Raw genomic sequence first — 14799 nt, forward strand, 5'->3', positions numbered from 1 at the left:
ACAGATCCACTTCATCGGCCGCCCAACCGCAGACTTGTCCGCAGGCCATAAAGTTGCCTTCAAAGGCTATGAGTGATGAACCAGCTGAAGCAAGAATAGAAAGTGAGTCGATATAGTGATTTGAGTTCCCATGGTATTCCCGAAGCTTGCGAAGGATCTCGAGAGCTTGGCTTCACCCACCAGCAGTCCTTCACCGGGAAGCCGGACGACGGTTGCCGTCACGTCTGGTGATGCTACCGATGTCTGCTCCCAGTAGGTAGCCACGTCTGAGGCCTGAGTCAATCTCATAGAGAGTATGATATTTGCGCTCATAGACGGCACGGCATTATCTCGCCGCATTTCACGCTGCTTCGTTATCGGAGAATTCCCTAGTTATCACGATACTACCTTACCTCAGCTCAAGATGGGGGTTGATTGAATGAGAGTACATCGACCCCACCGCAATCTGTTCAGAGATGGACTTGGTAGATTTGCATCATCCCGCAACTTTGTTTTCTTCTGGCGAAGAGCAGCACGGATGAAGGTGTTGCACAGCCAGATTTCTTGCCGGGGTTTCGCGTTCGCATCGGAGTAACGGACCATGGTCAATAGAACTCCGACAATGATGTAAGCTGACCAACTTATTTCCGAGTTGCTTGCCTTGAGCCAAGGCCGCCAACCAAAGCCCATCAGTTCTTTTAAACTACACCAGTCCGCCAAGGACCGACCAAAACTACGCTAAGTAGAGCTCAGTGGAAAATTGCAGGCTGTGCTGGTGAGCAGCGAGTCGACAAAGGGTTTAGCCTCACAGCATCAGAAATTTGTTTCCTTATTGTAGTTGGAATACTCACCATTATCCGGCACTTCTCTTACAAGACAGACTACCGCGATAGAGGATTCATAAGCTGGTCTACTCAGCCCCCTGCTTTCGCATTTGCAGCAGCATGCGCGACGAGGACGATGATGATCGACCCTTGGCAGACGCTCTGACGAGGCCTCTAAGTTGCGCATCTCATGTTGGATACATTCTTCTCAATTTTGATGCTTTGCCCACTTACATAACTACTGTTAAGATGGTCTTGGCATCATGTAATATATAAGAGCAGTGTCTACCCAGTACAGTGCATTGCTTCAATATAGCAGATGCAAGCACAGTAATTGAACATTATTCAGACATGATGCTGAAGCTTTTTTCTCTCGCCTTCTTCCTACTGTTCAGTGACAGCGCTACTGGAAGTCCTCTCAACGATACGGCTTATGACTATGTTGTCGTTGGCTCAGGACCTGGAGGTGGCACTCTAGCGTAAGGAATGCCTCCGACTACCCTCTTGTCAAGGTATTACTGACATTTTCCAGCGCAAGCCTTGCACGCGAGGGTCATTCTGTCTTTCTCATTGAGGCTGGAGGCAACATGGGTGATGACAGTCTTCAACAGATCCCCGGCTTGTGAGTTTCTGGACTGCTCGATACACAAATCTTTGTGCTTATACTTCATAGAGCGGATGTCAACTCGGAGGACCCCGCTATGTCTTGGCAGTTTTTTGTGTCTCACTACCAGAATGAGACTCAAGCCCGTCGCGATCGTTACTTCACCTACCGTCTTGCAAATGGCACACTCTGGTACGGCATTGATGCCCCGGAGGATGCAACTCCGTAAGTCACGCACCAACACGTAGATCGAACAGACATTAACCACAGATTCAGATTAGGCATATACTACCCAAGAGGAGCTACGGTCGGTGGTTCTGCTATAGCGAATGCCATGAACGTGATTCTCCCACCCGACAGTGACTGGAACCACTTCGCCGAGGTTACAGGTGACGAATCCTGGGGCCCTGAAAACATGAGATCAATGTTTATCGAGCTTGAGAGAAATACCTATGCGCCTGAAGGGACGCCAGGCCATGGTTTCGATGGATATGTTTCGGTAAGAGCACTTCATCAGCCGCCACGACTTTTTAGTTAACAAGAGGTAGACGAACAGAAACAACATTTCTTATGTTGTCGATCGACCGGGTGTACTTCGTGTGGTTCAGAATGCCATCTCTCAGACTGAGGGCATCGAGGCACCCGACTCCGAACAAGTCATCGAGCTGATGGAAAGAGACCTGAACCGCCCTGATAGCGATCGTTACGAAATCCCGGGTTTGTATCAAATACCATTACATATTGACGAGAACCGCCGCAGAAGCAGCCCTTGGAAATACATCACGGATACTTTGGCTACGAAACGGGAAGATGGAACACCACGATATCCGTTGACCATGAGTACTCACAGCCTCGCGACTCGCATTCTAATGAAGAATGCCGAGACCGGCCTGAAAGCCTATGGGGTAGAGTTCATGATTGGAGAAGGTCTTTATGAGGCCGATCGACGATACGACCCCTCGGTCGAGCCCCGAGTACGCGCTGTGAGGGCTAAGAGGGCAGTGATCATCTCAGGCGGTGCATTCAACACTCCTCAGCTTCTCAAGCTCAGTGGAATTGGACCTCGACAAGAGTTGCAGAAATTCGGCATTCCAGTTGCTGTTGATCTTCCTGCCGTGGTAAGCATTGGCCTCCTCATGAGAAGTCTCTTCATACTAATGAGTCTCCCAGGGTGAGTTTCTGCAGGACAACTACGAAGCGGGCATCAACGTTCGGTCAAACATCGCATGGGAGAATAGTCCCTTCGCAGAATGTACGCCTGGTAGCCCTGAGACAGATCCCTGCCTTGCACAATGGGAAGCCGGCTATGGTGCATACGGTGAGGCTGCTGCTCCTATTTTCATGCTGCATCGTAGCAACCAATCCAGGAACGCAGACTGCGACCTCATCATCTTTGGTGCGGCCGGTGGTGTGTTCGATGGTCACTACCCCGGGTTCAGCGAAATTGCATGGCCGCCGACATCCTTCTTCTGGGCTGTCGTGAAGATGCAAAACGGCAATCCGACGGGCACCGTGAGGCTCAGATCGTCTAATCCCCGAGAAGCCCCAGAAATCAACTTCAACTTCTATCAAGAGGACGCCGATGTCGATATTTCTGCTCTTTCCGAGGGCATTAGCCATCTCATGTCCATCATGAACGCCACTGGAGGGCCCTATCAGCCCTTCCAGGTCATCGACCCTCCTACAGATCGTCCACTCGAGCAACATATCCGAGATCACACTTGGAGCCATCATGCCGCTGGCAGCTGCAGAATGGGCAAGACAAATCTGGACAGTTGTGTTGATTCAAAGTTCCGAGTTCATGGTGTTCAGGGACTTAGAGTTGTCGATGGCTCCGTCTTCCCAAGAGTGCCCGGCGGGTTCCCCGTTGGTGCGACATATGCTGCCAGTCGGAAGGCATTCCATGACATAATCACGGAATTAGAGAAGTGACAGTGTTATCTGCATTGTCTGTTATACCTGACTCTGATTGAGCGTTGACAAGGTTGTTGCTTTGGGTGCTCTTTTTGTTCTTTATCACCGGCAAGGCAGCGGAAAGTCAACAGAGAATGGTCGTAGGTAGTCGCACATACACATTCAGAACTTCGTATCCAATGTCTCTCTCGTTTAAAGAGTTCATCAGTGGCTTTCTAACTACATTGGGTTCCACGGGCGAGGACTGAAATCGTGGAGGACTGTCATTTTTGAATTACTTTGGCTGCGGTTCTCACGAAATAGACATACGCAACCCTGTCTGATTGTATGTTTTTAGGAGTTGGGAGCCATGATCAGATCATAGTATCCAACTTTCCACACGTGGCGAGGCCACTCTTGCATTCACCACAGGTTTCAAGTTTCATGTTCTGCGATACACTCCGACGCTACCAGGTTGATTATCAATTCCCGATCACCTAGCAAAATGTTAAAGCAGTTTGTATTAGTATCATCTGATCAAGTCCCAGCTCAGTAGCAACGCAGCCATCTAGCTTCTAAGGATGGTGTTAAAGCAACTGCTCCGAGCGAAAACCATGCTGCATTAATAAAGGAAATACCAATAGAGAAAAATTACACTGCCGTTGAACGCAAGCTCCCGCGGCTGAGCGCAGCCCAGAAGCTCCGTTCCATTATGACAGCATCAAGAAGTGAAATAGGCTTGCCTCGCTCATTCCAAACCAAGCCTTCCGCCCCCTTCAGTCGTTTAAAGGCAATCTGTCGAATCAAAGTTGAAGGCCTTGGTAGCGGTCGATCGTGGTGGTGATGGTTCCGGTGAGCATGCCGGCCTGTACCTGGAGATCGGTGGCTCTGCTCTGCACGGCATCGATGAGGGCAAAGGCGACGGTCTTGGAGCGTAACAGTGTCAGCCAGACTTCTCAATAAACTCGAAATTTTGGGGGTTTCCATGGTGAGGGTAGTGATTGGAGGATAAGGCTCACATCGACGATATTTTCCACCTGCCTGAGGACGGCAGCGATGGGCGCACCGATAAAGGGAACAGTCGAAAAGAGACCGGCTTTTCCGATGAGGACGTTGAGAAGCATCTGATGAATGCGCACAAACTCGCGGAACGCCTCAAATATGGCATCGGACTGGGGGCCGGCTGGGACGGGAGGCATCCCCTGCATCTGGGCGAGGGCCGTGGTGACGGTGCTGACAATGTCTACGAAGCCCGTGATGATTGTTTTTTTGTCACAGGGAAGAAAGGGATTAGCTTCGATATATCGACAATGATTTAACATGCGAGGAAAACCTATAGAGCTGAACTTACTGGGTAAGGTCCAAGGCCGACGATGATCAGCGGCCCATTCAGGAGAGAGATCTTTTGCGCGGGGGCAATGAGATCGTTGGACTTTTTGGTGACCATGTCGATGTTTTGGACGACCTGGGCTGGGGTCGTTTGGCCGAGAACAGAGTCGCTGCAGATGGCCAGGGCAGCGACGGCGAGCTTGAGGATGGAGAACTGCATGATGGTGAATGTGGAGAGAGGTGACACTGAATTTAGTCGGTAAGATTGAAGAAGATGGGCTAGGCTGTGGTGAGATGATGAGATGATGAGAGCTGTGGGTAGAGTAAACGATATTGCCGGGAGGTGAATAACTTCTTATACTTTGTTCTGGGCAACACCTCTCTGCTTTTGACGCGTCTTCAAGTTCACTTTTTGAAAATTTCAGACTCTGTGTACTTCTCACGCCGGCAAAGATCTTGACGCGCTCATGGCTCATCACTTACACTGCCGTTTTCATGCCAGCAAACACAGTCATGATATTTGCCAAGCTCCTTCACTAGGAATGATCGGCAACTCTACAGATCTCTTCATCTTGCTGGAAAATCTAATCCCAAGCCAAGTCTTCAGAGCAGTCCTGGTGAGAACTGTCTCTCTTGTGGGGTTCTGGCGCCGATCCCTCCGATGATTGCATATTTCGACAACGGCGTCTTGATGCAGTGTGTGTCAGTGGATGCCGAGGTAGGACAGTAAACGTCTAAGCTATTTCGCGCGGGTTCCGAAAGGAGCTCCCCCCTTCATCAACGTCTGCGTCTGCGTGTGCGATTCGAGCTCCGGTGCTTGCTCTCCCGAAATGAGCGCCTTGGCTTGAATGTAGCCACTGTGCGGAAAGGAAAGAAGCAGTCTCAAGCTACCTTGGGTGGACCGGAGTCCGTCTAATACGTAGCGTGGGCGCGGAACACTCGAAAATGGCCTTAATAATCGCGCGGATACCTTAGACCAGCCTGCACCGAGAAAACGGTGTCCCTCTGGGCATCTGGCGGCTACCCACAGTCCAAGGAGAAAGCAGCGAGCTATTTAACGCCGAATTCCAAAGCATTGCCGTATTCGGGCCCATTTCCGGTCCGGAGGACGCCGAACTCCCAAGGTGGGGGTCCACTTCTCCGACGAGGTGTCCGGGACCCACTGCACGGGACGCCGCCGAAGCCAGGAGACGCAGACCACACTTCTGGTCCATGGGAAACAATTTCCCCGGATTTACACCCTCCCCTGCCACCATTTCCACCTCAGAGGACGGCGTCCAATCCTACTACACCACACCACCAGCCCCTCCCGCCATTGACAACCACACCGCACCACACCACTCACACCGGCCAAGAGCCAACCGTCACTTTGGGCATCCCGACACGAAGTTACATCGCCTCGATCGACGGCCAGCACATAACAATGCGAGCCATGCAACCAGGTCCGGGGGGTTAAGCGCGCAATCGTCACTATCCAGTCATTCTCACCAGCGCGTAACCATATTTTTCATGCTTGCGAGAATGCAATGTGCTACATTATGTCAAGAAAGCTCCTTGAAGCCTTCTTCCGTCTGCTAAATCCTACGCTTTGGACAAACGCGTCTATGTACATGAAGTGAAATCAGGGTCGACTGCAACTAGAGTTGCTTACAATTTCCCTTTCAAGAGAGAGATTTTCCGTGACCTTGTGCTGTCAAATAGAATTACCCTCCATACCCATTCGCCTGGGAAATCATTATTCCAATTACCTGCCCGCCCGTGTGTTCCTGTCCATCAATTCAATCCTTCCTTTTCCCGTTTTATCATCAGAGAGTGTAGGGGTATATCTGTATATCCATGCCGTCGTAGCATTGAGCTTGTCGTTAAGTTCATATGAATGCGATCCATTCATTAAAAGCCCGCTCATCCAATGTAGGACGAGTGACTGCTTAGTCTCCCAGGCATTAGTGTAGAAATGAGGTCAAAAGTCTCACCGAAAAAGCAAAGTGATAGAAAAGCCAGGCCTAGAAGCAAATGGTCCATCTTCCAGGACCAAGAGTCTAGAGGAGCGCGACGGCTCCGACAAGGCCAGCCAGCAAGGCAGCCCCCGGCGCTCTGCGGGCGTCGGCGGCAGCGGTCGGCACAACCACCGGGGCTTGGCTCGATACCGTGACCGGGGGAAGGGTCACGGCGCTGGTCGTAGGAACGACGAGAGTGCTGGCGGGACGGGTCTGCGTAGCGAACACGGTTCCCGATACGGTGACGTAGACCCATGATTTTTGCGTCACGACACTCTCGCCTCCCACGGTCACGGCCTGAGTGACCTCGACGTGTGCCGTTTTGGTCTCGACGATGACTTCCGTGAGGGTGTGGACCTTCTCGACGGTAATGGTCTTGGTGCCTGTGGCGGTGACCCAGATCGTCTCTCCATGCTCGAGGGTCTGATAAGTCGTGACGGGTTTTGTGATGGTCTCGTAGACTTCCGTGGAAAGATGCTGAGTGGTCTTTACGGTCGTCCAGACGTCCACTTTGGTGGGAACTTCCGTCACGATGGTGGAAGTGGATGTGTAAGTGACGACCACCGTCTCTCCGCCAATGGTCTTGGTCTCGGTCTGGCCATTATGTTAGCTCGGGGAGGCTCGGGAAGGCTTGGCTGGGAGAAGAGGTCCCGAAGACTCACCACAGGGCAAAGAGAAGTGATGGTGGTGTACTCAACGTCCTTTTCCGTCTTGGTGACGTCGGGGAGCTTCTCGGTCTGCCAGACCTTGGTAGGAACGTGAGTCACAATGGTGGACGTGGTGGTGTACGTCTTGGTCCAGGTCTTGCCGCCCTCGGTGTAAGTCTCCGTGACCGGGCAGAGACTGGTGAGGGTTGTGAGCTCGACATCCGTGGCCGTCACTACGGCCGTCGGGCCCGGAACGGTCTCGATGATTTTGGTCGGCTTCTTCTCGATGACGGTACTGAGTGTAGTGTACACAACAGTCTTTGTGGTGCCCTCTCCAACAATCGTCTCCGTCTGTAGAAGTTGTTAGTTCTTGCTTGGAGCCTTTGCTTGAAGGGAAAAGTACTTACAATCGGGCAGTAGGTGGTGTAAGTGGTGTAATCGGTGTCGATTTCCGTCACGACTTCCGTGGCCCCAGGAAGGGTCTCATAGATCGTCGTGGGGTGCTTCTCCACGACGGTGGAGGTGGTCGTGATGGTCTCATACTGAGTGGTGTGTTCGCCGGGCTTCGTGATTGTCTAATAAGGGACGTCAGCTCCGCGGCATCAAGAAAGGGGCTTGAGGACTACTCACAACAGGACACACGGTCGTGTACGTGGTCAAGACTTCTGTGACGATGGTCTTGGTCTTGTCCTTACCCCAGTCGTGGTCCTCGGTTGCGAGGGCATTAGCGGCCAGAGCCAGCAGAGCAGTGGTGAACTTCATAGTTGCGGATAGAGGCGAGGTTGAGAGCAATCAAGCGAAAGATACTCTTGAAACGATGGGAGGGGGGAAACGAGAGATTTGACTTGAGCGAGAGTCTCTTAAGTAACCTTAACGAACGAGTCACTTGACAGCGCAAGGCCACGAGAAAGTGGTTGGCTGGGAGATGGAGAGAGGCTGGTGAGGGCTGCAAGAGGATAGAGAAACAAGGAGAAAAGGTTCGGACAAAGAAGAGATGGCTGGGTAAGCTTATATCTTGAGGCCATGAACAGGTGGCCGGCATACCCGGTCTGCCTGCAGACGGACGGGTGAGGAGAAGAGGAAGCAGAGTGCGGAGGATGAGATGACATCTCTGCTCGTCGACCAACAGAGGTTGACGATCTCCACTGCGGCTTGCAGTAGTCTTGGGCCATGTGGACAGTAGACCGGCCACGGCCTGGTCCATGAAAGAGGACCTTTGGTAGGGTGTAGAGGACGAGTACGCCAAGTCTGTGATACGAGGAAAGGCGATCTTGGAGATGCAGACCAGCAGTTGGGAAGAACCTGGAGCTCCATGTGTGGCTGGCCGAGAGCTCGATGGGATAGGTGAGGACGCTGGTGTAGGACGACTCCTGTGGTGTGTGTAGATGAACGACTTAGTCTCGGCCGAATGGCGACACGGCAGCCAAAGGCGCAATTTTGACTCGAAATCAGAAGATGAGGCATACGCCACCCGGTGTGCGTAGTGCAACTGCAGCCAAGAGACGAGGTTGGACGACGACGACAGACCTGGACGGCGAGGCTCGACAAGGTTCAGCGATACCCATGTCACTTTTGACCGTCAGACAGGTAGCTTATGTGATGACTTGAACGAATAAGAGCGCGAGAGCTGACTAGGGCCGATGGCATTGCAGCTTGCAGAAAGACTAGGCAGACCGCCATCCCCCGGCTGGCCATGTTGCCCCGGCCATGATGCCGTTGTAAAGGCTGTCAGCTCAGGCCTTGATGTCCTAGCCGACTGGTGTCGGTAACGGCCGACTTGACGATGACGGCACATGGAGGGGCATTTAATATAATCCAGGTGTCTTATGTGGTGAGCTTTGGGAATCCCTTGGCCCAATGACAGCAGGATTGACACGACACAGGCTGCGAGCAAGGCATAAAGCCAACAGTTCCAGGGCTTCTCGTCAATCCTGTCTGACTAGATGCTCAAGAAGGCGGGCAAGGCAGCACTGCAGGCCGCGAGGTGACGAAAATGTTCGCTGGCGATGGAAGAAACCCCCTCGCTTGGTCCATCTGTGCCTTAGTCGCTTCACACAACCGCGTTCGCTCTTGAGTCTTGACCGATCAAGTATACCCGAGTAGTGACAAAATTGAGCACCAGCACGCAGCGGCGTCTTCGTATCGCAGATAGTCGTTGGGCCTTGCGCTGTCAATTATTTTCTAGCCGCATCTTCGTTTGATTAAATTTTCCGCCGTCAGGAGCTGGATATGAGGCGGACTCGACCGGTGCATGAGTTTCTCAATGTCGGGCAAACGTAGCGCGATGCTTGTTGTGTCCTCGAGGAGGGCTCGTGTCCATGTTGTGGCACCAAGCTCAAGACCTACAGCTCGCGGGAAACGTCCAATAAACAGACGCACCAGGGCTGCAGTCCAAGTCGTTGGTGTACAGGAACGCGTCCAACCAGACCCAGGGGCAGGCTCCGAACGAGCACAAAACTTGTTTTGGTGTGGCCGCCAAAATTCTGGAAGAGAGCCGGGACTACGGTAACCAGGCCAGCGCCGGGCAAATCCAAGAAAAATAGTGTTAAACAGACTAGACCTCGGTCATCCGTTTACTAGTCTTGCTTGGAAGATGCATGTCTTTTGAAGTGACCCAAAAGCCATCGTGGAGTTGGATAGAGCGAACTGCGCCATTGCCCGAACTGTGCCCAGTTGTCAGCCAAGACGTGAAGCCGCCCGCGTATTGCCCGTGTATTGGGCCGTGTTCGTGGGTTGACAACTGAAGCTCGGCACAAGTTCCCCAAGTGCCGCCATTGCCAGAGTATGATCCAGCGATCGCCCAAGTGGCCCAATGTTTCCCGCGGGGTACCCCTGACTCGCCCCAGCTAGGTCCAGCCGCCCTAGACTGAAGTCTGATGTGTTGGTTTCCATCAGGAATAGCAACAGCTACCAATAGCTCCGGAAGATAGCCCCGGGAGGGCAGAAATTCGCTGGCTCAACTAGAGTACCTAGATAGAAGAGCTATCTGATAAGCAAAGCACGCCATAATAGCTTGGTTACGTTAGTCGCGTATCGGCTGTAGTGACTGACAAGGAGCGGCTCAAGAACATTGAGTATCGTGAATCGAGAACCGGAGCTATGACAAACGGATCAGACGGTGCATGCGGCAAAGCCTCCAGCCTCTTGGAAGCTGTGCGAATAAGCCGCGTCGAGGTGGCGCCATGGAACAGGGGTGAGAGTTGACGGTCAGCAGAAGTAGACAACTTCACATTGTTGTCGCATGCCCCGCCATTTTGTGTCGATGGTTGACGAAGAGTCGAGGACGCGGGGTCGGTGGCTGCGTTTATGTTGTTGGTCTTCTGCGGGCACTTGCGCAGTCGATAGTTCTTTTCCCAGCTCCCCGCACTGCCCACCGTTGCCGAACGCTTGCAGAACAGGGAATAGGCAATTGAATCTGGGGAAATTTGGTATTGAGAGGGAGATTCCGTGATCAGGTGCGTGAGAGCTTCTGGAAAGTAAGCCAGTTGGCAACCCGATGCCATGGGTGTCCTCCATCCTTCTCTAGAGCAACTGGAGGTCTCCGAGCAAAGGACTTCCCTGACAACAGAGCGGCACAGACGTTGGCAGGAGCCGAGCGATGGTCATGAAAGGTGGCTGGCGTGATGATGAACACCTCGGGAGCGGCACAGTTGCCCAGACCTCGACCAAAGCGAGGACCAGAAACTGGCGCAGACGTAGCCGTGCACAAGACAACGCTGGGCCAGGTACAGGGGTTGGGTGCGAGAAAAGAGTGGGTTGAGTAAGGCGTTCAAGTCCGATGCATGATGCACACCGGCGTGGGCATCGGCGAGAGGGATGTGTGGAGAGGAAGAGGCAAGTATTGGAGCCAAGGGCGTTACGTAGAGATGAGAAGTGATGAGAAGTAATGAGCAGGCAAGTTGGAGCTAGTCATCGACATCGAGAAGGTAGAGAGAAGACCACGTCGGACGAAGCGGAAAGAAGAAGAGACGAGAGAAGGTTGTGGTCCAGATGATGGCTGCCCTCCCAACCGTTTCGATGCAGTGGACTTTCCCCCCACATCGTTCCCACTCTGCAGACAACAGATCCAATTTACAGTTCTGGCCCCCAAACCTAATGACAACGGACGGTGGGACGGACGCTGTAAGGCGGGAGCGCTCGTTTGGACTCTCGGCATTGCCTGCAGCCACATGCAACTCACTTCAATAGTGAGCAGTCACGCAGTCTGCCAGCCACGTGCATTGCATAAACCGCACATTCAAATTGCCTATACGAAAAGAGAGAAAAGACCTGGGATTTGGATGGGCAGGTAGGTTTGCGAGTCGAACGGTGGTGGATAGCGGGGTAGGATTTACAAAGCATAAGGTAGGGCCGCAGTGGGACGAGGGAAGCTCCCCTTCCCCATCGCCCCTCCCGGCACATTTCCCAGCAGGTACTGCCTGCCCTACGCTCCAAGTTTACTGGCGTTTCTAAGATCAGCCGGAAGGCCCCATGTCCCCACTACCAAGGCATCTCGGTGGTAGCAACACGAGGTGTGGCTGGCGCGTGGCAGATGTCACTTGAGATGGAAGACTTGGTGATGGGGAGGAGCATCGGAGGAACCAAGTAAGCATGTGTGGCAGGTGGACGGGAACAGAGGATCGAGCCCGTCCACCTGGCGCACATACCTCACCTTAATCCCGGGTGTCCGTGGGCAGGCGTCTTCCATGCTTCCGTACCTTACCTCAAGTTGTCAAACTTCAATTGAACCGCTTGCCCTCTGTTGCTTGAGGGCATCTTTCATTATGACAGAGTTACTCTACGGAGAAGGGAAGACAAGTATCCCACGTTTGTCTCTTACATGCTCAAGCCACCCCTCTGCCCCCCTGAACTACCCAGGAGTTACGTGACAAACTCCCTCCTGACCTTGATGGTGGCAACGATGACGGGCATTATCATGGTTGACTCAATAAGGCTTATCGGATTTTCGTGCGGTTGTGAGTAGAAAGCGCCAGTGAGCTCTGATTTCTATAAAAGACGCTCATTGATTGATTCCTGTCCAGGCCCCCTATCCTAACACCATTTCCCCCATGTGTGCCCATTGACAAAAGAGTATTACCATGATTCCTCGATATCTTGGTATTGTGGGCTAAAGTGCATAGGGTGCAACGTAGCTGACGTGCTCGCGGAGATACCTCCATCATCCCACTGGAGATAGTTCAACGGGTCGTCTACACCAACCCCTGGGGTACCGTCCGAGGCAATCATCGGATCCATAGTAGATACCAGAGGAACCTGATCTAATGGTGCATCTAGAGTTTGAGACGACTGGGTCTCTCCTGATGTATAAAAATTGCCAGCGCGCAGGAAGTCATCGAACTCGGCGAAAGCTTCAGCGGGATCCCGGACACTGGGCACCGGCGCCATCGGTGTTGATGCCTCCGTGATCGGCAGACGCACTGGAAACTCGGGGTATTGTCGAAGTTCCTGGCTAACTGTCGTCCGCCATCTGATCATATCAGCAGCAGCTGAGCCCGGCTGGACAACTGGATCATCCGAGACCAGCACAGGTGAGTCGAAGCTTACTCTCCGCGGGTGTTCATCACCAAAAGGGGACCAGTTCGGTGTCAGCCCTGGTGATTGTAAAAATTTCCGCTCTGGTGTCTCTGCAGCGGCACCTGAAGAGCCGAACCGCTGATTGCTCGTCATGCTGTCAGACGGTAAGGGTTGGGAGCTACCCACAAAATTCGGCCTGTGGTCTCTGAAGGTTGCGAGTAATTCTTGCGCCATCTCGTTGAAATCTTTGCGGCTTGCCTGAAAGTCAGCCGGATCGGAGATCTCGCCGCGTTTGAAAGCTCGATCGGACCAAGAGGAGAAAATGGAGTCGGAAAGCATTCCTGGCTCTCCACTTTTGAAGTCTTCGCAAACTTGAAGGCCGTTAGATTTCAGAAAGCTTCGAGATAGGGTCGCTTTGTGGTATCAAAGACTTACATGGGGATTCTGGAGCGGGGCCAGCGTTTTGGAATAGAATGCCCCAGACTGCGTGGAATGATCCTTGGTGCTTTTCAAACGATGTTTCGGTGCCTGTCTTGGGTCTCTGCAAGTTGGCGGTTTTCGCAACTGTGATAATGTCCATCTCTTGCTTGTCGGACATGTACAGCTCGGGATGTTTGCGCACGTCCCCATCCCGAGTGTTGCGATTGCGGGTGTGTCTCTCACGTAGATGTTTCCTTCTGGAGTCAGCTCGCCCAAGAAACGTCTGGGGAAACAGTTGTTCATCTCACCTTAAATCGCTAAACGACCTAAAATTGGTCGGCGTTCGGCAAGCCCCGGAGACCAATCGCTGATACCTCACATCGTAGAGACAGAGCCAATGCTGCTTTTTGCTCGACAAATCATTTTGCTCATCCTCTTCCTCTTCATCATCGTCCCTTTTTCTCTTGAATCTCGTAGGTGTACGTCACATATTAGACGAGCTTACAGATGTTGCTAAGCTGCCCGCTCTTGTCCGTCTACCAGTCGATCGCTTACCCCCCGAGGGGCTTCCTTCATTGGAGGCCTCATATTCTGCCTGATTACCCAACGTGTTGAAGATGTCGGATGGAAAAACTGAACCTTTCTGTTGGATCTCTGAGCAGTCGGCAGAAAAGATGGATCTGGAAGGCGGTATGGGCACTTACAAACGACCCCTTACATACCACTTCTGAGAGGCCGTGGGCTCTGCCCACAACCTCCTCCTTCCACCTCCAGACGCAGCAATAATAGACCATTATTGACCCTTCGTTCCAACCGTACGGTTGCCCTGCTGACGTGTATACCAACACTTTCGAAGAGGCATGGCTGTGCGTTTTGAGTCTTTGAATTTGACGTTGAAGGGTGTTGACCATGGCATCGGCATAGTCTCGACTATGGGATAGCACTGTTCGAATAGTCCTGTATAGATTATGGCGGTCATTTCCCATATCCCGTTCCTCATCTTCGGAGGAGTCATCACTGAGGTCGCTACCTGAGCCGCAGGCCTTCAAAGAAAGCCCTGCTTGAGATGGGTTCGACAAAGCCGCATCAAAGACTGAGACCGAAGTTGGGCTCAAGCTCGGTGGTCCAAGTCTCCATAAGCTTGGTTTCTGGGATGCATGCTCGCAATGGTTTACCGACTTTCTGTATAGTGAAATCAGCACGGTCTTCAGTTGTCGGACAAATCAACATTGAGAAAAGAACTTACAATCTTCTGGCACGCAGTTCGCATCTCAGCTTTTCAATATAGTATTCAAGTTGAGCTTTTCGATATGATGAGGCTGTCGAGAAAGCAGTGCGGGTGTGGACATCCATTGACTCCATGCGTTTTTGGGGCCAACATGGTGAGCCATCTTCATTCTCGACTTTGGTAAAGAGATTTAGCAATCCACCGTACTCATTCGGGGATGCTGGCAACAGTTGATTTGTCGGAGCTTGACAAAGCTTGTTCCTGAGTCCAGTGGAGGGCTCTTCGTCCGAATCGCTGGAGTCATATAGTAGTGGTGTGCGCGAGTCCGGGCGAGAGTCCCGACGCCTCATATTCCCAACTTCAT

General features: G+C 52.4%; 4 protein-coding genes across 4 annotated transcripts; 1 reads left to right on the top strand and 3 right to left on the bottom strand.

The window, feature by feature from the left end:
• Positions 1-1157: 1157 nt before the first annotated feature.
• Positions 1158-3339, top strand: BDP81DRAFT_311541 (uncharacterized protein; the record flags this gene model as incomplete). Its single annotated transcript, XM_060583729.1, has 6 exons — positions 1158-1282; positions 1336-1425; positions 1477-1632; positions 1684-1906; positions 1956-2525; positions 2578-3339. 6 exons carry the CDS (start codon positions 1158-1160, stop codon positions 3337-3339), a joined length of 1926 nt encoding a protein of 641 aa, XP_060449050.1.
• Positions 3340-4103: 764 nt separating this feature from the next.
• Positions 4104-4849, bottom strand: BDP81DRAFT_312100 (UVI-1 protein; the record flags this gene model as incomplete). The annotated part of the gene is made up of 3 exons (XM_060583775.1): positions 4104-4226; positions 4320-4594; positions 4648-4849. The coding sequence occupies 3 exons, from the start codon at positions 4847-4849 to the stop codon at positions 4104-4106; spliced, it is 600 nt and encodes a 199-aa protein (XP_060449051.1).
• A 1819-nt stretch (positions 4850-6668) lies between these two features.
• Positions 6669-8035, bottom strand: BDP81DRAFT_458570 (uncharacterized protein; the record flags this gene model as incomplete). Its single annotated transcript, XM_060593428.1, has 4 exons — positions 6669-7220; positions 7289-7624; positions 7681-7848; positions 7904-8035. The coding sequence occupies 4 exons, from the start codon at positions 8033-8035 to the stop codon at positions 6669-6671; spliced, it is 1188 nt and encodes a 395-aa protein (XP_060449052.1).
• Positions 8036-12017: 3982 nt separating this feature from the next.
• On the bottom strand, positions 12018-13846 carry BDP81DRAFT_420058 (uncharacterized protein). Its single transcript, XM_060589822.1, has 3 exons — positions 13516-13846; positions 13223-13461; positions 12018-13158 (listed from the first exon to the last, which is right to left on the bottom strand). Exons 2-3 carry the CDS (start codon positions 13383-13385, stop codon positions 12347-12349), a joined length of 975 nt encoding a protein of 324 aa, XP_060449053.1. The 5' UTR covers positions 13386-13461; positions 13516-13846; the 3' UTR covers positions 12018-12346.
• Positions 13847-14799: the final 953 nt, after the last annotated feature.

The sequence above is a fragment of the Colletotrichum phormii genome, assembly GCF_030913505.1.
Source record: "Colletotrichum phormii strain CBS 102054 chromosome Unknown BDP81scaffold_4, whole genome shotgun sequence".
Classification (NCBI taxonomy): domain Eukaryota; kingdom Fungi; phylum Ascomycota; class Sordariomycetes; order Glomerellales; family Glomerellaceae; genus Colletotrichum; species Colletotrichum phormii.